Raw genomic sequence first — 24,351 nt, forward strand, 5'->3', positions numbered from 1 at the left:
TAGGTTCGCGTTGCATCATGGGAAAACACACCGCCCAGGTGCCCTCCCATATTATTATTATTATTACTAAACCAATACGAGACAAACGTACACATCTCCGAAATATATCAATTAAAAAGAGCAAAACTAAATAAAAATACTGTAATAAACACTTGGCTTAAAGAAACAAATGGTAAGACATAAATGCCATTTATTTATGCAAATTGACATAAGGACGTTTGCCTGAATACAACATTTAGTTCAGATGTCTAGCTATCACACTAAATAAAACATTTGAATCTTTGTCAAATTACCACGCTAGCGTAGCTCGTGTCGTCTTACGTCAGACTGGGCTGGTAACCATGGAGATACTTCAACAACAGAAAGGTCAAATTAAGTCAGTTCTGGAGTATAGGAGTTTCGGAGAAGCTCAGGACAATGCAAGGATACTGAAACCAGTATAGACTCTATCCAGGAGAGGACGCTATATTTAGATCAAACAAGTGTATTAAGCATTAGATTCTTTCAAGCGCCCTGTCTCGTGGCATGACGACCTTCAAAGTATGACTGTTTCCGTCCTGAATTAAGGTTGGTTAGCTCATTATAATAACGTTACTGGTCAAGTCAAATAATCTTATCATTCTTGTGATAGTAATTTATCAACAGTGTTTGGCTGTTAGCTAGTCAGCCAGGGACAGGTTAGTGCTGTTACCAATGAGCCTACTCCTACAAATCAGGGGGTGTGTAGGGGGGGGTTCAAAAACAACTCCTACAAGTCTGTCTGAGGATGTTTTGGAACGTCCTTCTTCCACTAGCAGTCGTGGTGGAAGATGTGTCAGAAGTATTCACAGTCTCTACAAATAGAAGTACTGATTCTTAAGTTAAAAAAAAGAAAATAAAGAAGTATAAGCAATGGAAACTCGACCCTTGTGAGGACAAGCGGTTAAGAAAATGGATGGATAATAATAATAATAATAATAATAGTAATAATAATAATAATAATAATAATAATAATAATAATAATAATAATAATAATAATAATAACACACAGACGGTGCAACCTATATCAGGGAGTACTCGGGAAACACTCCCTACAAGGACAACCAGAAGGACAGTACGACACAGTCAAAAGCCCAATCCAGAAAACACATATAAACTGGTTGGGCGAACTTCCAAGCACCCTCGAGGACCCTGCCTATTTCATTTCATTAATTATTTCAACACTATTATAACCATTAGTGGTCCCTTGGAGTTAATAATTAATAATTGTGAGATTTTTGAAAGGTGCCTCAGATAGTATGTGACTACTTTTGCCAGCTCATCCCAAGGGTAGGGCTTGGCCCCTATCTCCCACAAATAGCAAAAAAATATATACAAATCGGTTATATTAATATCTCACAAAATAAATGACAAACATCTTATTTGATTTTGAAAAAATGCACCTGAGGTGTGTCTACAAGTGTACTATATGTGACAAAGAGTCTCTGTGACTTCAACCAAACAATTTGGGTACAATTTCACTCTCTATATTGAGGCTGTTGTAGGAGGAAATTGTTAACATGTACTGTAAGTGTACAGTCAAAGTTATTTAGATGTCTTGTATGCAGGTACTCAGACCTGAACAATCTGGAAATAAACCTGTGGAACTCTGGATAAGAGCGAACAAGGCTGGACGGATTTGTGGATCTCACTGTCCATGTACAGCTGACCTTGGCTAGACACGCGCACATGCTGCTGCTTCGCTGGTTGTCATTGAGGCAACAGTCATGTTGAGGGACTCCAAGTCACCCTGGCGGACACCTGATGCAATGTCAAAGGTGGGCACCATCTGTCTATGGCTTCACTGTAACAGCTACATTATACAGTGATACCTCAAAGTTGGACCTCAATTCCTTGTAGCTTTGATTTTGTCAACCTTTACAACTAAATGTCCTACTTAGATCAATATATTTGTAATGAACTCATTAATCATGAAATCTTTATTACTGTACAGACTCTGCAGAGGTGGCAAATCCAAGTCCAGAAAGTAAAAACCCTGCCACAGTTTGCCGTTAGCCCCAGGTGCTAGCTAGCAAGCTCCCTAGCTAGCTTCCCGGGTGCTCATTTACTTGTGCACGCCTCCTAAGCGAGTAGGAGTTGGAGTGTTTTGCAAACATCTTTATACCGATGAGCAAATTGCCCACATCACATCATCTGCAAGGGGAGATCTTGAAGTTTTTTTTGCCGATGTCATGCACCGACCAATGGATCTCAAACTCAATTTATGTGGGCGGCGCTGGAGATTAGGTCTGTGTGTGTCTTGGCCACATCAAGTATTCCACTAAAAAGAAGTTCAAGTTATAAAAAAAAAAACCCGAATCAAATCTTCTCAATCTTCATTGACAATTAATAACATCAGTTCTTCAGAACCTGAAAAAGATTTGTGATCCGGACCTTGCTTTCATCTCCCGGGTACTTGCATATGCACCCGACCTCCTTGGCCCCTCCCACAGATGGTGAGCCCATGTGTAGAAGGACCCATGTTGCCCAGTGGCGCGCAGGGCCTCGTGGGTGCAGTCATTTGATGCTGGCTGGTATGTTAAAGTACAGTATATATCTGGATTAAAGTTAAATGTCACACTGTAGGATTGCACAGTTATTCTGCCGAAAGTCAGTTGAAAATAATTCTGAGACACTATACTCTGTAACATAGCTCCAAATTTTTCAGACATTTTAGGTTTTTCCTATAAGTTGTTTGAGTTCCTTGCCGTCCATTAATGGACTCTATAACAGAGCAGTGTACTGGTAATAGTGCTGTGCTATATTGGATTTAAGCTGCATTTGCGTCCACGCCAATTAACTAATCCAGTATCCTTTGCCGCATGTGGGCCGTGAGGTCATCTTGAATGGCGTAATCAGATTGGAGCGTCTACTACCGCGGCCGGCAAGGTGACACTTAAGTTCCACGTCAACAACAATACGCCTGAGTCAATGCGCTGTGAAGAATCAGACAGCAGACGTGATGTGAGGAGGTGGCATTGTTTTGTTTTGCTTTTTTCCACAATGGACTAAAAGAGGAAAAAAAAATAGACTGGACCAAAAGAGACAAGCTCCGCCCTCTATACCATGGAAGAGTCCGATGCAAACAAAGTGAGTGGTTGCATTTTCTTACTCACATTTTGGGTTTGGGTTTTTGGTGGTCAAAGCATCACACAATCATTGACCCAATCAGGTCACATTGTTATTGCTACTGCTTTTTAATGAGGATTCTTACATTTTACTTGGAAGCAGAGATTGGAAGTGGATCAGTGTAACAGATAGTGATGCAGTAATCGCGTGGGACCTTAATAATAGTGACGGATGCAAATGGCTAAGTTTTGCCCACACCTGCTTCAAAAGCTGTCAATGTAGGAAACTCTAGTGGAAGAGAGTTCAGGCCCCTCCAAGAAGTTATGGTTCCAGGGCCCAAGATGTCTTTATGTAGTCGGAACCTTTCGACTTCTCTCATCAACTCAGGCTCCTTCCCTGCCAGAGAGGTGACGTTGCACATCTCTGGCGCTTCTGTAGCCGAGAATCAGAGTGCCAAGGCTTCCGCCCGGCTCACAATGTGCCACGCCAACCCCTCTGTACACTTTTTACCCAATGAGATGAGTTGTGAGAAGTTAACTGCACTTGCATCCTTTATGGACCGTTCTCCAAGTCTTCGGACTATCCAGCAGAGATGTTACATCACTCTTGTTTTGCATGCAAGTGTTAAAGCAGTCAAGCCGGCATAGTCACGTCATTTATACGCAGGGTTGGGGAATCCGGGTCCAGAAAGTAGAAACCCTAAAACTGTTTGGCTTAAGCCACAGGTTCTTCTACTCAACAGGTGGAGACAATCTCGTTTACCTGCCAGTTGAGTAGAAGCACCTGTGGCTTTTAACTTTCTGAACCTGGAATCCCCAACCCTGTTTATAGTCCATCCTCTCAGTTTTTTCTGGTAAGAAAGATGAATGTTTTTATCTAACTTTTTTTCTTACACTCTTCCTTCACAGAAAAGCAAATATGGACATCACCAAAAAGGTACAGAAGACACCTTTTTCCAAGGCAAATTTTAAAGATTATTCTGCTTTTCATGCCATCAGTTGAGCACAGACTTAATTAGCATAAGTTAAACAGACTGCGCCAAGTAATTGTTTTAACAGGATAACAAAAATAAGTTCAAATTTGCAGATCTTGATAAATTCATAATTAAATTATCACAATAGATGGGGGACATAAACCCTCCATAACTTTTATCAAAAAACCCCACGTTTTTGTCTCTTTTTGATGAATAATTAGAATTATCTTGTCGTCACATTGATAGTGATGGATTTTTTTTCCCAAATGTGTTGCCGGTTTAATTTTGTATTCATTTATTTATTTTAAAGTAAATAACTGAAGAGGCTTAATTCGAACAAAATAATTTTTGGAGTAATATTAATTTTGTGTGGCTGCTCACTGTATGTTGATATTAGTGCTATCAATGTTACAACGTTAACTCATTGTTTAATCACAAAAAAATTATCACATTAATCATGTATTAGCTCGACAGCGGATGGTATGATGATAAAGGTAGCACAAGTTGTGTTTCAGCAATAAACACGTGTTAAAGTAAAGCATTTAGTAAATGTTTGCGTATGACATTCATTTGTTCATGTCAACATATTGGAGTCTTTTTTTTCCCCATTTTAAATTATGCAAGTAGTTAACTGATTAGCAAAAGGGGAGGATGAGAGAGTGTGCAGTGGATCAAAAATTTTTGAAGACGTCCTCATAACAATAAATGTAGAAATAATTAACACATAACAGGTGCTCTTCAAATGTGGCGGGCAACATTTTTTTGATAAAAAGCCTTTTTAATTAACTGATTAATCAAAATTCTAAGATGTGATTAATCAGATTTTTTTTAAAGCGTTTGACAGCTGTCGTTATGCAAAAATGTTCGTCAAATGTGTTTTGATTTTAAAGTTGAAGGGTGTAAATGTGGTCCATGAAGTGATACAAACATGTTGAACTTTTTCAGACGCGTCACTCAGTCCCACGCAGACACTCATGTGCACATTGGACGGCAGCAGTGATACTCATCCCCGGAAACTCAACGGCTCTTCTGTGGAGGCGCCAAGCTACCAGAACTTGCACCGGGAGCTGCTGCTCAGTCACAAGCGGTACGTACGCAAGGCAAGGCCAAGCGTGACCAGTTGCTGTCGCAATTTGTGCCCAGCTGTGACTCTACCTGCAGGGGCCTTGTGCTGGAGGAGAAGCCGGAACTGAAGCGAGTGCTGGAGCAACGGCGACTGGAGCTACACAGGGAGCAGCAGATGGCTCAGCAGCGGCCTTCGGACCTGGAGACGGAGCTCCGCAAGAGACAGCAGAAGCTGCGAGAGGTCGGGAATGCATCAGAGAAAAAATTATACAAAAACACTCCCCTTAGGCCTTTTCTCACCACACTTAGCAACGTCTCATCAGCAAACGTATTCATTGCGTATGTGCTGCGGAACCAACCAATCTCCAATAGTAGAGGGGGTGGCGGAGTGATTTCCGAGTCCAATTTTGGTGGACTTTTACAGTAAACCGCTAGCTAGCAACCAGCTTCGGCTAGTTATTGCTGCGGCTAAACATGTTGCGGAGTCGCTCCTAGGTCATTGCTTTAATGGCGGCGAATAAGCTACACTTCTGACAAGTATTGTTCTCCCAAAGGAATGACGAGGAAAGACCAAGAAGTCATGCTAATTGCTAAGCTTGATTTGAATCGTCCCTAAATCTTCAAGCTAACCTAAGATTGACACGGCTCACGCGTTTAACACCAGAATAATGTGCTTGGGTGACCGATTACACTTTTCACAGACGTCTGGCTGGAACTGTGATAAGCGGAGAGCATCCAATTTTGATCAGTAAACTTGCAAGGTGCAAGCATTCTCCAATTCTCCTCGTCACAAGCACAACCGACCACATTATGCAAGGGTTGATCTTGCAGTTTGTCTGTATAAACACACTTTGCACACGCCAATTTCATCTCTCCGAGCCCAGCGAGAGTCAATTTGCTTCCGCAATTTCAAGCACGACATGCGCTCTAGACCGCCTTAATTTTAATGCTAATGAGGGATTCCACTATCATTGGCCAGGAGTCGGCCAACCTATAACGCCTGTCTACGGAAATACCCAAAGAAAGAAAACTCCACTCATGCAGACAGTTAGGCTGCATTTGGCACTAGACTTGCACTGGGAACGAAAATAGGACCCTTTTACTTTTGGAAATATTGCACTTTTAAAAAAGAAGAAGAATGTGTTTATTATTATTGTAAGGGGTGGGGGGGGGTGATTAAATGGCGCCCATTATCCAGAGAGGTTGAAGGAAAATATTTTTTTTGTTTGTTTCCAAGATTCAAGGGTCTGAGTGTATGGCCTATTAATGAGGAAGTCGACCTTAAATATTTCTTGACAATAATTTTGTTATATGTGACCTCACTAGTCTAAACATGACATTCTGATTGATATTACATTTGTGGAATATGAGTTAAGCAGCAAAATCCAGCCGTTTTTATCCATCTCCGGGACGCGGCCATTTTGCTACTTGCTGTCGACTAAAGATGACATCATAGTTGCTTAGGCAACGACTAATCGCAGCTCACCTGTTTTCTGAAGCTGTAATTGGTTGTTACCTGAGACCTAAGCAACTATTATGTCATTTTCACTCAACAGCAAATGGCAAAACGGCCGCCCCCTGAGATGGATAAAAAACGGCTGGATTTTGCTTCATAACTCATATTACACTAACGCAATGTTAACCAGAATTCCATATTTAGACTAGTGGGGCTGCATAGAACATATTGTCAAGAAATTTTGGGGGGTTGACTTCCCCTTTAAGAACCTGGTGTCTTCACACCACAGGAACTTTGCAAAATAAAATTGGAATAATAAAACTGACGGGTAGTATAGGGGTAGAAACTATGAGATGGCCGGATCTGCAACGCTGAGCAACGTTTTTAATTGGATGACTACTCACTGCAGGACCGGTCACAGGATGAACTTACACTACAGGCCTAAATGCCCAATTCCAATGTAATGTTTACATCGGATTTCAAGTTCACATATCACATACAACTGTGTTTACATTCATGAAACAGCCCTCATGTGCACATACCTAAATTGCATGCAAATAACTCCACAAGCAGTGACAACACAGAAGTAAGTACACCCTTAAAACTACTGTCAAAAAAAAAGGTCATAAAATGGACCAACATTCTTCTAGGGTGAATTTGACTTGTGGAACTTGTGGAAGGCGACATGTCTTCTTTGGAAATAGATGCTTCCAGTACCATCAGCTGCTGGGGTTTTAATGACTATGTGTTACTGGTCATATAAAACTGAGTTTAATGATGGGCCATTTTGAATGTTATGAGGATGGAGTTCTGCTGCAGAAGAGTGACATTGCTTATGAAGAGTACATCAGAGCAAATAAATAAATCTGATTGCAAAGATCAGTTCAAACCAAGCCGAGCCACAGTCCAGACCCATTTCTTTCTTGCAGAAAGAAAGTGGTTTTGGCTTGCCAGGCTAATTGTGACCATCACTTTACTCATCATAAGAAGAAGTCAGGTGTATAATAGGCTAATACATTTTATGCACCCCCACTAGTCTAAACACATTATTCTGAGTAATATTGTATTGTGGAATATGAGTTAAGCAGCAAATCCCACTTGTTTTTTGCATTTCGGGGCGGACGTTTTGCCACTGGCTCTCGACTAAATATGACATCACAGTTGCTCAGGACTCAGGTAACAACCAATCATGGCTCACCTGTTTTCTGAAGTGGATTTTGCTGCTTGATTCATATTGCACAAACACAACATTAGTCAGAATGCCGTGTTAAGACTATGGTAGTACATGGAACAAAATTGTAAAGAATATTATTATATAATGTTAATATTTTCTGTCCATTCTTCTTAGTCATTAGTCATTTTTCACCATCCACTTGGAACTTGCTATTTTCTTGGAAGGTGTCCACAATATGAAAGTGAAAAGTAAAAAAAAAAATAGGCCCTTAATGCTGGATTGCCAATAACACAATGGCAAAACAATGGCAGTTAGGAAGAGAAAGATGAAATGATCAGAACACGAGCTTGGACCAAGAGGGTGCAAACGGGACTGTGAGAAAACAGTCTATGGGCAAAAGCGTTTTCCTCATTAAAGTGTACCTCCTGAGCAATATTTCGAGGTATTGATGGGGAAACGGAGCATATAGTTTGACAAATATTTTTTGTTCCCATTGTCGTGTCTAGTCTTGTATTTGCCAAAGTAGTTTGGCTCTTTAATTTTAATAGTCGTCGCCTTGTTTGGAGCGGATGTGACATCACGTCATTGACAGGCCGTCGCTCGCACCCATCGCTCGCACCCATTAGTTTACGATTGAGTGAGACACCAAATCATAACCATAACCCATATTTATTTCTCATTCTGACCACCACAGGTACACTTTGCGCACCATTAAGCTGTAAAAGTATCTGCACCTTGCAAAAGTATTCATCCCCCTTGAGTTTTTCAACATTTTGGCACAGTACGACCACAAACATAAATATATTTCACTGAGATTTTATGTGAAAGTTAAACTCAAAGTAACACACAATCATAAGGTGAAACAAAGTGGACGTGTTATTTCAAACTTGCTTTTCAATGGGCGGAGAGCTTCATTTCACCAAGTAAGAGCGCCATTTAAAAAAAGTTTGTGCCAGGGATGTTAATTAACTTTTAAGTGTGACCATTACAACATAGTCTGTTTAATGTAATAGTCATGTTGCGTTGGGAGAGGGACTAAACTACGTTTCTGTTGAACTTTTGCAGTATGAACAGGAAGAGATCCGGCAGAAGGAGAACCAGCAGAAGATACCAGAGTTTGTTCGCGTGAAGGACAACCTGAGACGCACGCAGATGTTCGAGCAGTGAGGTCCCCGCCAATAAACCCCCATTACTGCATGTTATTCGCTGGGTTTCAAATTGTGTCTTGTGTCCGACTTTGAACAGTAAGTCACTTATTCCAAGAAACACAATCCGGCACTCATTTTACCGTACGTTCAAGTATTCTTTGCAGTTGTCTTGTGTCTGCTGAGTGAGTGTTTTTTTTTTGTACTGTCATGATGTTATTGAAGCCTAACCCAAATCAGCTACTAAGAAGCTGCAGGCGGGCTACATCTCTCCCATGAGACATTTTCAGGATGTTTTGGAACATCTAAACAAACTAACGTCAGTGTTACAAAATGAGCGGTTTCTGTCACAACTTTTGCTGTTCACAGAGTGCAGTGAAAATAAAGTGTATGGCGAACACAGACTCGCTCATGTTTTATTGGACACCATTCAAATGGTTTGGCGATCGATTTGCATGTGGCTCTTCTCCCCGAGGACCCGCACCTCTCTTTCACATGGATATGACTCTTTGTTTAATGAGCTGATCTTTTCATTCCTTCACAAACTGAGAAGAGAAAGCAGACCATCTGGAGGAGGCTTTTCATCACACACAGGCCCGAGAATACCCAAGGGTCCGGTTAATGCACTGGAGACATTTTGGCTAAATAAGGGCAAATGCCACTGACTTATATTGGTCCATTTGAGATGTACGTATGTTTAAGTTGTTGTTGTTTTTAAAACACAAGCTAATAATGACCATGTTAATAAAGGTTGATATTCTAAATATTTTTTTTAAGATTTAAAATCTATTTCTTAATTTAAAATCCAGATTTTGTCTGTCCACAGTTTTACGTCTATATGCTGAAATTAAATATATATTTTTACAGTGTTTGATGGATTTTGTAAACTACGTACTTGTAAATCTACTTTATCAATTCTTATCAAAATTAAATATTGAAAAATAGAATTGTAATTCTTAATTTATTGAATTAATGGACAAAGTGTATTACAATAATAGTGCCCCCCCCCCCCCCCCCAAACAATTGTATAAGAGGCAACGTTTACAACTAAGTACATTTACATGAATAGGAAAACGCAAGCAAAGATCAAATAAGCTTGCCAGTCAAGCGTCACCGCGAGTCGCGTGAATGAGTCAAAAAGCTAAAGCGTGTCTGAAATCAGCAGAGTCAGACTGAACCATTCAAACAGGCCAAAGAGGGGTCAAGGCACAATCAATACAACAATTCCTGTACCGTTATTTTGTAAACACGAAGACAAGTACGTTTGTTTGTGGACTATAATTGTTCAAGAATGTACAAGATTGGCTAAATAGCATAGTCACTTCGAATTAAACGGGTTAGTTTGATCAAGCCAAAGCGCTCCTCCCCCTTCAAACGGAAATTTCGAGCGGACTGGAAGAGCGAGCCTAAGCGGCTCTGCTCTCACAATTGACCGCGACCCTTATGGAGAAAGTCTCGCAGCTAATCCACCAGCAATGAGCGCGTGAAGACCAACGCAAACTGTAAGTAAACTTTGGATCTGGTAGTGGTAGAACATCAGCATTCGTACAAGTAGTCTAGTGAAGTTAATGCATGTACATGCTATATTGTGTCACTGGAAAAGACAACAGAATATAATATTACACATTTTCAATGATACTTTCAATGTTAGAAAATAGTTTTAAACATACAGTATGTAAATATGGAAATACAATACAGAACAAATAATTTATATCTGCTCAATGGTTAAAGTATTGATATGTGATGATAGTTCTTAACATCCATTAGAGACATAGACATCTCCAGTGGACTATGATGCGCTGTATCCTGAATAGAGACTTTCCACCAATAGCACTTTATTGTTTCTCTTTATACAGCCTTGGAAGTGTCATGTTAATAATGATTTAAAAGACACAAACCAAATTCAAGACCTGTCATTCACAAATGTGACCTCTCAGACTCAAAGTGGGCAAAATGGGCTGATGTGTATTGTAAATAGAGTCTTTTGCCATATAAACGCCACTGTGACACTTGTTTGTGCCCACAGCAACAGAATCAACGTCACAGTCCACATGTTGACAGACTTGCGGTGTTAAAGACAACACGTCCCCCATCCACCCCATATCCCCCAATTAGATTTCACCCCTGGTCAAAAGCTGCATCTACATCCTGTTGGTCCGTTCTGAAAGGATGACTCAATGGGATGAGGTGTCACCATCCACTGCCTGAGGAGAACAATGGGGCATCTCTTCCCTGTGGCCTGTTCTGCTCAGCATATGGACTGCACTCAGCTCAGGTGGTGCTGATTACCCTTTGCATTGTCTCTGCTGGTAAACAAGCCCCGTGCATGACCAGGACGAGGCCATGAATGCTGGCTAGAATAGTTTCATGTTGAAGCCACACAGTCTCCAAGGTGTGAATTTCTTCAGATTGATATCTGGCAATGCAACTAATGCAATCTAGCCTTTGAACACACACACACACACACACACACACACATACACAACTCAAATTTGTTTCAGCTTTCTTCCACATTGTGTGAACACAAGGAAAGTTGTAACCAAACACTCCATTTCTCTTGTCTGTCGCTCCCCCACCTTGATGCTCGGTTTGACTTCGGACTTAGGCATGCTGAAAAGTCATTTGGTTTTCTTCCATCGCATCAGCATTCCGTGGAAAGTTTTAATTGCTGGTTTCCAGCAGGCCTCGGCTTGATTTCAGGCATCCCTCACCGTTTCCTTTCGGTGAGCTGAGGCCAGTCTAACTTGGTAATTCCAGGGCCGACCGCAGTGGTAACGAGCGCAGCGGTGGCGACATTCCAGGCGATCGCAGTTCCCAAGACTCGTGGGGAAAGGGTGGGTGTGTGTGTGGGGGGGGATCTGGGAGACAGTGAATCCCCGTTTATAATCTCACCATAAACACTCCCTTCCGCGTATGTAACTTTTCACGGTCAGGTGGGCTGCAAGGATGGGTATGACGGTTATCACTATCAGTTATGTCATTTGCAATCTCATATGTACTTTTTAAATTTTTTTTTTTTTTACTTCAAATGAGTTTTCTGAAAGCAAAGTACCAAACTGCACAGACAACATTTAATGTTTCATTACAAAACTTTAAAAGCTCAATGACATGTTAGGTTTGTGAATTAAAATTGGTCTTTAAAAAGAAATATGCCCACACAGTATAAACCTTACAATCAGAAGCAATTAGCTAGCCTTGTTAGCTTAGCTGGAAAAGCATGCTAGCACCACATATAGTACTGTAACTAAGCTTCATGTTTGCATTTAACTTTAGTTAATTAACATCAGTATGTTATAGATAAGACAAATATATTGTTTAATTTGGAACAAAGTTCATTGCTGGAGATATGTTCCAGACGCAACTATGATAAATTAAAATTGGACAGTTCTTTAAATAAGATGCAAAATGTGCTTGTATCAAGCTATTTAGTTATCAATACTAGTTGTTTTTGGGGGTTAAATTAACAAATAAAACAAAAGGGAATTAAACAATGTACAGTAGCAAATTAGCAGTAATTACAGTAAAACCTTCAAATAACTCCTACATTAAAATACGGAGCAGTAACACATACTGTACAAACAGGATGCGACAATACTCTACTCAGTGTGACAAAATACTGTCTATAGTAGATAGAATAATTATTGTATTGTTGCATTTTTTTAATGAGACTGAATGTTAAATGACAGCTTTAAACATAGCAAAATCTATGCAAGTGGAACCAAATATCTATTGTGACCTTCTGGGTGTGGCTTAGGAATGGTTGATGGATAGAAGTTTCCTCTGCCCCACACAGCCAAGAAAGGATACGGAGTGGCGGGAGGAACACAAATAGGCGAAAGCCCCTTTCTCACCACCCGCCATATTGCAATATCACTTTTTCTAGGGTCGCTTGGGCGGGGTGAACAGAGGTGAATAGCAAAAAGCCAGGAAAGGAGCTGTGAATTATTTTCAACACATATTTCTTATACTATAAAACCAATTGTTGGTATTAGTGGTATAGTTATGTGTAATCAGGCAACCAAATTATCCGCTGAGTTGCGTGTGGAAAACCGTGAAATGCATCCCTCTGAGTCTGTACTGACAGAAGCTGTCTTAAAGTAGCTATTGCCTCAACAGCACAATAAAATGTAGCAACATCTCAGCTCCCAAAAAGTAACTTCCCCCCCAACCCCACCCGACCCCCCGGCCCTCAGCCCCTCCACAAAATCCACCCACTCCACTTCCAAACATAACCACAGAAAGAGTTATGGGATGCAAGCGGGCAAGTCCCACATTATTTTGCTTCCCGAGCTGGATTCCCGCCTGTGTTGTCAGCACATATCGCACCCTCAGCAGGATATTGAAGCCGCTGGATGGACACAAGGCCTTTTGTTGTATTGTTGTTTTACCGAGTCAGGCTGCCTGTGCCTCATTGTGTGACCGGCAGCTACTCATTGCACATGAGTTGCCGTGTTGAATAGCTGGGACCTGTATATGGAATACATCATCATAACCTAATACATATACTGTGTGTCTTCCTGATCCCGTCAGAAAAAGGGCCCAGATAGCCATCTCCAAACACAGAGGAAGCAAATGCCTCCGTTCGCATCTTTGCTGTTTACTTCCTGTTTTGCTGTCATGATACTATCACAAGGAGGAGGCGAGCAAAGCACATCCTCTAATCATGTTAGTTCCTGTAATGCCAACCCTTGTGATCAGGCTGTTCCGAGGGCAAACTAGCAAACATGTGAGATGCTGAATAAATGAATTGACCTCAAATAAAGCAGGATAAAGGCGGTCTCTCTTGTGGGGCTATTTTTGCCACAGTTTTCTTCTATGTTGTGTTTTGCATATCAGCCTGAAGCACAGTCACTTTTTCTTGTCAAATGTCAATCAATCAAAGCCGAGAATGTTTCACTTATTTAGGGATGCACGATAATGTCGGTGGCCAATAATTATCGGTAGTTATCGGCCAATTCAACGTCACACAGATAATACCAGATAATAAAGAAATCCGCCAATAATAATAGACATTCCACGTTGGTCTATCTCTAGTGGTTGTCGCTCAAGTTGTGCCCTACTTCGCCTATTTTAGTGTTGCATATTTGTGACGTCATAATGCGTGCAACCTTGTGTTGACAGAAGATGCATCATGGCGACATGGCAGTCGCCAGTGTGGGCTTTCTTTACTGTGTCTCTCCAAAATGTGACCCTCGCAGTTTTTTGTTGCATTTTTATTTCAAAATGAGTTACCAGTTGTCACCTTGACAAGCAGCACATACACACAGGGGAAGAAAAAAGGGGCAGGGCTCATAGAGAAGAGGCAGGAGGCCTGACCGCAAATAATTATCTGCTGACTTATCGGTTATCGACATTGGCACTTTCTAAATTATTGGTTTATCGGTATCCGTTGAAAATAGCATTATTGTGCATCCCTACACTTATTGTTAAAGCAGTAGTGGTGCAACGGATCACAAAAGTCAGTCATAGATCGGATCGTTTTACGGATCAGCAAAAAAAAAAAAAAAAAGTAAAAAGTACTTTGTCTTCATTTATTTTGTAAAACGCTTTTTCCATTAAAAAAAAAAAATCTAATATAGCTGTTTAGGATTAAGTGCATTTATTTTGTAAAATGCTTTTTCCCAGTAAATTACATTTTAAAAATCTATTCAAAATGTCTAATATAGTCGTTTAGGATTTAGGAACACAACTTTAAGTGCAGTATGAGGCAGAAACTAAAAAGATACACCTTTATTTATCCCACAGTGGAGAAATTCACAGCGTTACCAGCAGCAATACACATTGTCACACATCATATATAAATAATATGTATCAGAAATTATGTGCTCATCCAATGCGGCAAGTCAGTATATATGTGAGCAAATCAGTTTTGTTGAGTAGCTTTTATGCTACATATATATTGTACTGTACGTTGATGCACCTCATGATCTCATTTGAAACACATACTCCTACTAGGAAACTCGTCCAAAGGAGCCCCAGTGGGAAGCAGGCATTCTAGACAGATGGGTGACGCTAAATTGCTAATTCCATCAAATATGGGCGGAGCATGGCATCAGTTTGATCCTTTCGGGGATTCATACAGGGTTGCAAGGGCCCATTCAGTGCCTCTTGTTCTTCTAATTGTCATAATTTTCCTCTCTTTGCTGTTGTTATCTCATCAACGCGGTGTCTTGTTTGTTGTCAGACGTTTGTTCGGATTGGGGTCACAAAATAAGAAGAGAGCGGACCATAAACGTGACTAGCGCTCGCCTCTTTGTGAGCGTGTCACAGCAGTCCTCATTCTGACGTGGTGCAGCATGGACTAGCCCAGCATTGAGACATTCTTCCACTTCAAAGCCCCCCAGAGGGTTTGGTGGACACTGGTTGAATAGGCAGCAGAGGGAGGGGTGTGCAGGAACAACAGGTGCAGAGCATGAGACAAGGTGCGGTGGGGGGAAGGAGGTGGGGGTCATTTGTGCAGCCATCTGCTTTCTTTTTCGGGCTCTGAAACTTTTGAAACAGCGCCTCATGGCGACACGCTCCTTTGGTCAGCCGTGTGCCGTCGCCATGACAGCGCAATGGGGATTAACCCAGCACATGTGCCAAGTCACCCCGTAGGGGTGTGCTTCTTTTGTGATGGAGCGTGGGAGGGAGAAAGACGGTGCAGGGGGCTGCCTGCCTTGTGTGAAAAGACACTCTTTGCTCACTTTTGTTACGTAAAACAGAAGGCCAGCATGAATGAAGATGTGAGGAAGAAAGAACTGGCTAGATTTCAATTTCATGTTGGAAGGTCTAAACTAGACCTAAACCTTTTTTCTTCGCACATTTGGCAAATTTGTTCGTATGCACGTTTGTGAATAAGCTCGTCCCAAGTCCAGAAACTGGCTGTGCTGATTGATCTGATTTGACTTTTAGCAGTCATATTGTATCAACTATATCACTAGCTGAAAACATGAAAACTGCCTGCTCTAAGCAGACCAGGAGAAGCTTATCCATGCTTTTATCGCCAGCAGACTGGATTATTGTAACAAACGGTCTACTGACTGGACTCTCTCAAAAGAGCATCAAACAGCTGCAGCTTGTGTTCTGACCAAAACAAAGAGATCAGAACAGTCCTAAAGGCTTTAGACTGGCTCTCAGTCAGCTGTAGAATAGATTTAAAAATTCTGCTACTGGTCTATAAATCACTGAATAGTTTAGACCCTGAAAACATTAAGGAAAAGCTAATTGAATATAAACACAGTAGGGTCTGATGCCAGGAGACTGGTCAATTAGTGGAGTTCAAAGCAAACATGGTGAATCAACATTTAGCTGTTATGCATCAGAGGTGGCAAATCCAGGTCCAGAAAGTAAAAACCTTGCCACAGTTAGGCTTTAGCCCCCAGGTGCTAGCTAGCTAGCATCAGAGGCTAAAGCCAAACTGTGGCAGGGTTTTGCTTTCTGGACCTGGATTTGCCACCTCTAGACTGCACACAAATGGAATAAACTGCCAACAGAAGTGAAGTCAGCCCCAAGTGTAAATCCAGATTAAAAACTGACCCCCACCACCACCACCATAACTATGATTAAGGTATTTTAAAGCATTTTATTATAAGGTTAGAATAATGTGCTGAGCTCGATGTAAATGATATTTAACCTTACTTTGTGTTACAGAGAGTTCCTGAGTCAAGATGACAGCTATTGAGAGCAAAGAGGAGATCAGTGACACTGACAGTGGGATCATCGTGCACTCTGGTGAGTTGCGCCGGACAGCCACTGATGGAATGACAGTGCTCAGTACTTTTTTGGGGGGGCGGGGGGTTTAACCCGACTAATGCCAAAAATTACGCACAAGCCAAAGTGCATATTTGGGGTTATATTATTCCTTATGGGGAATAAGTTTCCAGCATCCCATAATGGACGGTGTTCAACTGTGTGACAGATGTTGATGATGTTTCTTTGTTTGCTGATCAGGTCCAGAGAGCCCCACATCGCCCATCAAGGATCCAAGTACGCACACCAGAGCCCTCAAACTCAAGCACCAATCTCTGGAGGGGCGTCTGGAGCTCTGCTTGCTGGAGCTCAGGAAGCTATGCATTCGAGAGGCCGTGAGTAATACTACTCGCACAACCGAAAGGATTTATTACATAACATATTGGAACTTTTGGTTGACAGTAGTTCACCGCGCTAATCACTGCCCAACAGCGTGCGAGTAGCTTAACTGAAGCAGAAGCGTGAGAAAGTTTCAGACGTGTGTGTGAGAGCATTTCAGGACTGTTTGAGAGTGTTGGACTTCTGTGTGGAATTCTAAGAGGACTCACGAAGGGTTAGGGTTAGATATGATATTAAAGACACACGCTCAGTTGGTTTTTACATGCACAACATCATATTTATTTATTTATTTGTTATTTTTATTTATTATTTATTTATATGTAATAGTTAACTCACAATTAATCGCAAATTGTATATGTTCTAAATGTGCAATGAAATGTACAATACATTTTTTTTCTTAAGTTTTCATACTCTTGTTAACATAAAAATAGGAAAAGATTAACTAATAGAAATATGGTTGCATCTTTTAGTCATTGATACAGTAATTTCATAATAATTCATAAAATTTAGTTAAAATTAGAAAGATGAACTGTACTGTAAAAAACAAGTGTGATATTGATTTATGTTGAGGCCATTTGTCTGCCACTAGATGGCATAATCGCTTTTGTAAGATGTTGGTGACAGCTCAGTGCATTTTTCTTTTCCTAGCTATCTAATCTTTAACATGAAGTAACTTGTGAAATTCGGCAAATTTTTAAAATTGTAAAATACAACTTGACCCCAGTCTCCACAAATATATGCATTATTGTTAAATTAATTGCTGCTAAATTTTGACATGGACATGTCTGCTGCATTGCGACTAGAATCCCCCCAGTACAGGATTTCCAAGTAAGTGGCGGTCATTAATCAGCCGTTAAACAATTAGTGGCGTTAAAGGAACATTAAATTAACTAAAAAATAACACACTAATTTTGACACCCCTTGTATGAATACAGTACTTAAATAATGATTTTGTCCCCTTTACATATAAACTGACTTAAGCCATGTTCTGTTCTGTATAAATGGCAACAGATGGATATGGTTTATTGTACTTTCTTCCATCTAATGGAAGCACATTTAATTGTTCTGTCTGCCACTATATATCGCTGGCATAGATAGCCAAACAGAGATACATTTGTAATTAATGAAGAGTAAGTTTTGTACCAATAAAGTAAAATTGCATAATTTCCCGCGACACTCCTGATGATTTCTCTTGGCTCACTAGTATACCACAGACCGCTCGTTGGGAATTTTCAAAAAGAAAATTGTTGCGTATGTTACTATGAATGTATTTGCCATTTACAGGTGTCACTTCCTATTCCCAATGCATTGTATTGATCACTCCACTTTAGATCAAATTAAACTTATTACTATTTTTCCTGCACAGGAGCTGACTGGTAAATTGCCCTCAGACTATCCTCTCATGCCTGATGAGGACCCTCCACAGGTCAGGAGGAGGATCGGTGCATCCTTTAAGTTAGATGAAGGTCTAATCTATCTGCAGAAAGAGGTATGGAACAATAATACATTCATTTTAGTTCAAATGCTTTGCACTCTATCCACACACATACTCCATAAAGAGCTCAGCCGCTGGCTCGGGACAACCTGGCTAGCGAAATGCTTTTAGCTTTAAAGTGGAAGTCAACCTTAAACATTTCTTGACAATAATAATGATTAATATAACATTTGTGGAATATGAGTTATGAAGCAAAGCCTAGCCGTATCTCAGGGAGCGGCCATTTTGCCCTTTGCTGTCGATTGACATCAATGTTGCTCAGGCAACGCCCAATCACACCTGACCTGTTTTCTGAAGCTGTGCTGTGATTGGTTGTTCCCTGAGGTTATCTGAGCAGCATTGATGTCATCTTCAGTTGACCGCAAGTGGCAAAATGGCCGCCCCCTGAGATGGATAAAATGGCTGGATTTTGCTGCTTAACTCATATTCCACTAACGCAATATTAACCATAATACCATATCTAGACATACAACATATTATTGTCCCCCAAAAATGCTTTTGTTGACTTCCCCTTTCTTGTCAAACTCGTTTGAATATTACTGCAGATCGAAAAGTAAACTAGAGCAGTGCAAAAGCGACTTCCAACAACATTTAAACATCCATTACTGTTTTTATAGTGTAATTTGGACGATTAAAATTGTTATGATTGTGCTTGTCTACATTTTTTGTCGAAGAAGCAATCCATTTCCTGATCTGGTAGTCAGTATCGATTCATCAAATGTACTAAAATATGGTCCAAGCAGGGTTTGAACCCAGGGTCTCCATGGTGGCAGGCAATTGCTCTAAGCACTGAGCTGACTTGACTTGTTCAAATTCATGGCTAATGGTGTACACGTATTCATTTGTATACATGCAGTTGCTATAGACATCTTCAGTTTCCAAATTCCAAAATTGTTGGGATGCACCTGTGTCCCACCATGTATCTCCTGCTACAACCGACTGTCTTGACCACAGGACTCGGAGTTGCACGGCCTAGAGACGGAGTTGGCTCTCCAGCGGCAGATTTACGAGGCGGCGCGCAAACTCTCACTGGAGGAGAAGCTCAGCAAGGCTCAGAAGAAGAGCCGCGTGCAGCAGTGCAAGCGCGAGGAGAAAAAGGTGCGAGAGCTGCAGGAGGCCGTGTTCCGGTGTAGGATCAGGAGCGAGTGCAGCTCTCCGTGCATTGGCGACACCGCCACTAAGAGCAAAGGTGAGGAACGCTTCTGCCCCCCTCACACCAAATGTGGTTCTGCAATAACTTCAACTTGTGTTTTTTCATTTGAATTCCATATGCAGATTTGAACACGTCTGATGACAGCTCACTGTCTGATGTGGTGGCCCTGGATGAAGGTAAGAGAAGACCAATTTTAATTTTAGTGACTGGATTGAGATGTCCACACTGTACACTTGACAGAGGTAGTAAATCCAGGTCCAGAAAGTAAAAACACTGCCACAGTTCGGCTTTAGCCCCAGGTGCTAGCTGAGCTAGCTTCCTAGCTAACTCCCATTGTGCCTGTTTACCTTTTAGGGAGCTAGTTAGCTAGCTAGCAAGCATCATAGGCTAAAGCCAAACTGTGGCAGGGTTTTTACTTTCTGGACCTGGATTTGCCACCTCTGCGCAGAACCATATGAGATCTGATTCATTAATTCTGCACTGAGACAGAAATGCTCAGATTCAAGTGAAACTGTCAAAGCATTGCTTTACCAATACAATGTGTTCTATTAAATGTCATACAACTATAAAATGTTAACCAGTCTAATATTATTCTGTTCAAAACACACCTCTACCTTTTAATGATGAAAGTGATGATGAGGCATGATAAGGAAATCGACCATTGTTGGCGTGCCATGTAAAACTAAACTATCTTTTGGTGACAAGTGACCAGTCCAATCACTGGTTAGCACAAGCAGCTAACGTAACAGTCTACATCATCACCAAGTGCTTCTTTTGGCAAACATGACAAACAAATAGACTCAAATGCACCACACAAGTCACAGGAGATCCAAATTAAAGTTATTTATTCACAAAAACCTGCTCTTTAATCCTAACAGCTGAGAGTTCTATCAAGCCCTTTGGAAAAGGAATGGAACAGGAAGTTGAACCCTGTCAAAGTAAAAATGATAACTGTCTGCACAATGCTTGGCTGCTCAGTCATCCATGTGACAACTGGCCATCATCTTCAGCTATTATGACACTGAAACACTATTTGAACACGACCACTGTCTTTTCTAAAAGAAAAAAGACCCTCGTCCATTCTCAAAAAGTCACAAAAAGGCAAAAAAAAAAATTACAAAAAAAGACAAAATATACTTTATATCTCATTTATCGCACCAAATGCTGACAACTTAGTGTTGTCCATGCACAGATGTGGACTCGCTTGGCCCTGTCTCTGCTCCAGTATCCAACCTGCAGACATCCATGATTGACTACGAGCGCTCGCCGATCCAGAATTCTCCCTGGAAGGAGTCCAGTCTAGACCAGCCTTATCACAAGGTGGCAAAACCTCTGCCTGCTGGCGGCAGCAGCTCCAGGTGAGAGTTGTCAATTTTGCCCTTTCACGAAAGGGAACACGATCGTGACCCTCCTTGTGTCAGTATTTCTATTATTATTATTATTATTATATCTATTTCTATATATTACTGTTATATGTTTTGTCATCTGCACCCAGCAGTACGGCTGTAACGCAGGTCTCGGCAGATGCCAACAGAATTCCTCTCTCACAATTCATTAAGAACTCTGCGCTGCGGCACAATCACTCTTCGAGTGCCCCCTCCACGCCAGAGCTGCATGTGCGCAGACAATATTCCCAGTCCTTCAGGTACACATGACAAAACATGCGCGGCACAAAAACAAAAGTGCACACGACTTTATAAGAGTTATCGGTAGATATCTTCCAAAAAGTGAGAGAGACATTTTCACAATTTAACACAGTCTCCAGTAGGGCTGGACAATTAATCGAAATTTAATAGTAATTTCAATTTTGGCTTCTCATGATCATAAAAACATTTTAGTCGAAGAAAAACAATTAACGTGCCGAATGGTGCGGTGTGTGTTTGAAAGTTCCTGTGATGACAATGTACCTAGAATGTAATGTGTTGCTGAGGTTATTGTTGTTCAGCCTACTGTAAAACTAAACACAACAACAAAAAATTATATACATTGTATATTTAAATACAAGATATATTTTTGTTTTAGAAGCATTGCTAGCGCTAATGCTAGCAGTCACTGTAATAAACCATTGTATATTTAAATACAAAATATGATTCGTTTTAGAAACATCGCTAGTGCTATTGCTACCAGTTACTGTAACAAACCATTGACAGGCAAATATTCTTCCTACTCTGTGAAAAAACAGATAAGCTCAATTGCAATTTTTTCTTTTATTCTTTTTCTGTGTACTCAATGCATGCACGGCACCATACTGCCCCTAAGAGGCCAATACGCACACAGCAGGAGCAGCCGGTATTTTTTGTTTGTTTTTTATTTTTATCTTTTAAATATACATTTTTTATTTTACTTTGTTAGATTATTTTTTTTATATTTTAATTAGTTAATAATCGTGTTTATTAATTATTTGAATAGCAACCAAAATAATTGTGATTATTGTTTTTGTCCATCATCGCCCAGCCCTAATTTCCAGATGTCTTCTTAATAAGAGCTATGCAACGTTCTTTCCTCAAAATATGGATAGAATAATTTCGGCATACTTTACATCCACCTGTGGCACTACAGTAGATAGGACTAGTTGATCTCAGTATTTTGTGACAGAATTATTAACCATTTACAGATTTCCCAAGAGTAAGCCGTATGCTGACAAAGAGTGCCTCATTTCGGAGTCCCTCAGAGCGCGAACCCGCCTGCCACAGCGCCGCTGTGCCGCCGACTTCCTGGTGCTCTCCCCGGATTCCTCCCCGCTGCGGCCGTACCAGTCATGCTCGGAGGATAGCAGCTCCGAGCACTCCGCCTCCTCGTACGCACCAGCCCTGGACACGCCCACGGAGATCCCCAAGCTTTGCCCTCCACCGTACGGCTTCCATTTGGCGGCGCCCAAGAAGGTGTTGCCAGGTTGCGGGAACACACAGCCTCTCTCTCCTCAGGACTCAGGCAAGCGCTTAGTGTCCTCGCCGCCCGTGAGCCAATGCAGCCCTCAGCAAAGACCTTGGCAGGAAGACACGGCTTCTGCCAGGAAGACGCCCAAGCTCCCGCCTCCTTACACAAGGGTGGTGCGGACGCCCTCGCTGAAGGAGTACCCTAATCACACCGTCCACATCATGCCGAGAGAGGTGGTGTCGGAGGAGCTCAGGTCCTGGCACCAGCGCAATCAGAGCCACAACTCTGTGCCGGGCTGTGAGGAGCTGCAAAGTCCCCTGGGAGTCAAAAGTGCCGCTTTACTGCACATGCCTCCGTTTCCTCAGGTTGGTACACCGGTATCCAGCTGCAAGACTTGCACTTGAATGTCAATGCGCAGGCGTAATGGTCATCACACACAGTAGAAGAATTACTTTTCATGGGGCTTAATTATTTATAAATGTTTTCAAGTCATAATACTAGTGCATAATGTCATTTTATATATCGCTGGTTAAATGTTCCTATTCCTTTGTGTTTTCCGGCAGGCTTCAGGTCATTTGGTTCTCCAGAGAGCTGCCGACGGGACCCCGGTCCAGTGGTTTGTGGCACAGGACCATGAGATTGTGAGCCAGGTGTAGCCCACGTTGATGGAATAGCACGTTTTAGTCTTAGTATGATCAATGTTGCCCTTTTCTATCATTCCTATTTAAGTCTGTATTTATTAAGTCTTTGGACTCTTGAGATGATAATGTATACGGCAAGCGTCTATCCCCAGATGAGCATACCTCTCCCTCAGTTATAATTTAAAACTTAATATAAGGTATTTATTTACAAATGCTTTTTTTAGTAGATTATTTTCAGTGTTTTATGCAGAACTCATATATTTTGCACATAAAATTTCAGCCAGGAACATAATTAGTCTATTTATCAACTTATTGAAAGTTGTTACTCATGCCATAGACCCCTACAGGTTTGACGTAAACACATTGGTTGTGTGTAACACAATGTTAACATTTAACACAGAGCACGTTGAATTGAAAGATGAATTGTTCCTCACCTTTAACTGCCTTTAACTGCGCATTGATAACTGTTGTTCTTTCAGAATGTTATTACTAACCTGATGATTGTAAAAAAAAATGTTTTAATATTCATAGTAACATAATATTAACATAACTAACATTATGGATGTTTTCTATCTCTGCATACCTTGAAAGAAACTAACTAAGCAAAGAGTTTGCATAGAAGTATTTAAAGAAGAGACAAAGTTATAGTACTGCATTGTAAAATATATATATATATATATAATTAAAAAAAACAACCATTGCCATTTACTTAATGAAAGGTCTCTGACATTCTTGGGTCCAAACACACAAATTGTACAAAATAAAAAACTGCAGCACACATCCACTTGTTACATTCTGCTGGAACTCGGTCAAAGTGTGGTTGTGTCTGACGCAAATGAGCCACTGCGAAACCCACCACAGTTACTGCACAGTGACGGGTACCCGTTGGCTTGACATGACATGTCCTGGGAATGCAGTGCAGGGGGAGGCTGCATGACTTGTTTCAGGAGAGAAAAACTGTCCGAAATGGATGTTGTGAGCATGTTAAGAGTTTCAGTCGTGTGACGTGTTTGCTTTCAGTTTATATCACAGTACCAAGTCCTTTTTTACTCTTGCTCAATTATTTGGGTCACTATTTTTACTTGTTGAAATCAAATTTCGAGTTAGGACACATTCACTGGCGCAGAATGTGTATGGTAGGGGAGGGTGGGGTAAGTAGTGCCAATTTTTACTTAAAGCGTCTTATACGCAAGGAGATTATAGGAATGCCTCCAA

The 24,351-nt window shown here is 41.0% G+C and overlaps 2 protein-coding genes across 9 annotated transcripts; both read left to right on the plus strand.

Moving 5' to 3' along the window:
• Window positions 1-379: 379 nt before the first annotated feature.
• On the plus strand, window positions 380-9,302 carry LOC144056448 (protein FAM107B). 2 transcript variants are annotated; one of them, XM_077573284.1, is made up of 6 exons: window positions 380-567; window positions 1,587-1,796; window positions 3,996-4,023; window positions 5,006-5,147; window positions 5,222-5,366; window positions 8,821-9,302. In XM_077573284.1, the coding sequence occupies exons 2-6, from the start codon at window positions 1,746-1,748 to the stop codon at window positions 8,920-8,922; spliced, it is 468 nt and encodes a 155-aa protein (XP_077429410.1). In that variant the 5' UTR covers window positions 380-567; window positions 1,587-1,745; the 3' UTR covers window positions 8,923-9,302. The 2 variants fall into 2 exon arrangements, with proteins under 2 accessions (XP_077429410.1, XP_077429419.1); XM_077573293.1 differs by lacking the exons at window positions 380-567; window positions 1,587-1,796 and adding an exon at window positions 1,838-3,108.
• Window positions 9,303-10,300: 998 nt separating this feature from the next.
• Window positions 10,301-23,874, plus strand: inavaa (innate immunity activator a). 7 transcript variants are annotated; one of them, XM_077575042.1, is made up of 10 exons: window positions 10,301-10,402; window positions 16,533-16,613; window positions 16,833-16,966; window positions 18,337-18,459; window positions 19,420-19,654; window positions 19,741-19,794; window positions 20,811-20,976; window positions 21,114-21,263; window positions 22,233-22,860; window positions 23,059-23,874. In XM_077575042.1, exons 2-10 carry the CDS (start codon window positions 16,550-16,552, stop codon window positions 23,149-23,151), a joined length of 1,647 nt encoding a protein of 548 aa, XP_077431168.1. In that variant the 5' UTR covers window positions 10,301-10,402; window positions 16,533-16,549; the 3' UTR covers window positions 23,152-23,874. The 7 variants fall into 7 exon arrangements, with proteins under 7 accessions (XP_077431168.1, XP_077431211.1, XP_077431221.1 ...); XM_077575085.1 differs by having other exon boundaries at window positions 21,117-21,263; XM_077575058.1 differs by lacking the exon at window positions 10,301-10,402 and adding an exon at window positions 11,004-11,175.
• Window positions 23,875-24,351: the final 477 nt, after the last annotated feature.

The sequence above is a fragment of the Vanacampus margaritifer genome, chromosome 1 (assembly GCF_051991255.1).
Source record: "Vanacampus margaritifer isolate UIUO_Vmar chromosome 1, RoL_Vmar_1.0, whole genome shotgun sequence".
Taxonomy (NCBI): domain Eukaryota; kingdom Metazoa; phylum Chordata; class Actinopteri; order Syngnathiformes; family Syngnathidae; genus Vanacampus; species Vanacampus margaritifer.

Bases quoted from the DNA above. Each gene is read 5' to 3' on its own strand.
- inavaa (XM_077575042.1), top strand. From the start codon at position 16,550: ATGACAGCTATTGAGAGCAAAGAGGAGATCAGTGACACTGACAGTGGG. The intron at 18,460-19,419 runs GTATGGAACAAT...TCTTGACCACAG, and splicing joins TAATCTATCTGCAGAAAGAG to GACTCGGAGTTGCACGGCCT. The intron at 19,795-20,810 runs GTAAGAGAAGAC...GTCCATGCACAG, and splicing joins TGTGGTGGCCCTGGATGAAG to ATGTGGACTCGCTTGGCCCT.
- LOC144056448 (XM_077573284.1), top strand. From the start codon at position 1,746: ATGTTGAGGGACTCCAAGTCACCCTGGCGGACACCTGATGCAATGTCA. The intron at 4,024-5,005 runs GTACAGAAGACA...GAACTTTTTCAG, and splicing joins ATATGGACATCACCAAAAAG to ACGCGTCACTCAGTCCCACG. The intron at 5,367-8,820 runs GTCGGGAATGCA...GAACTTTTGCAG, and splicing joins GACAGCAGAAGCTGCGAGAG to TATGAACAGGAAGAGATCCG.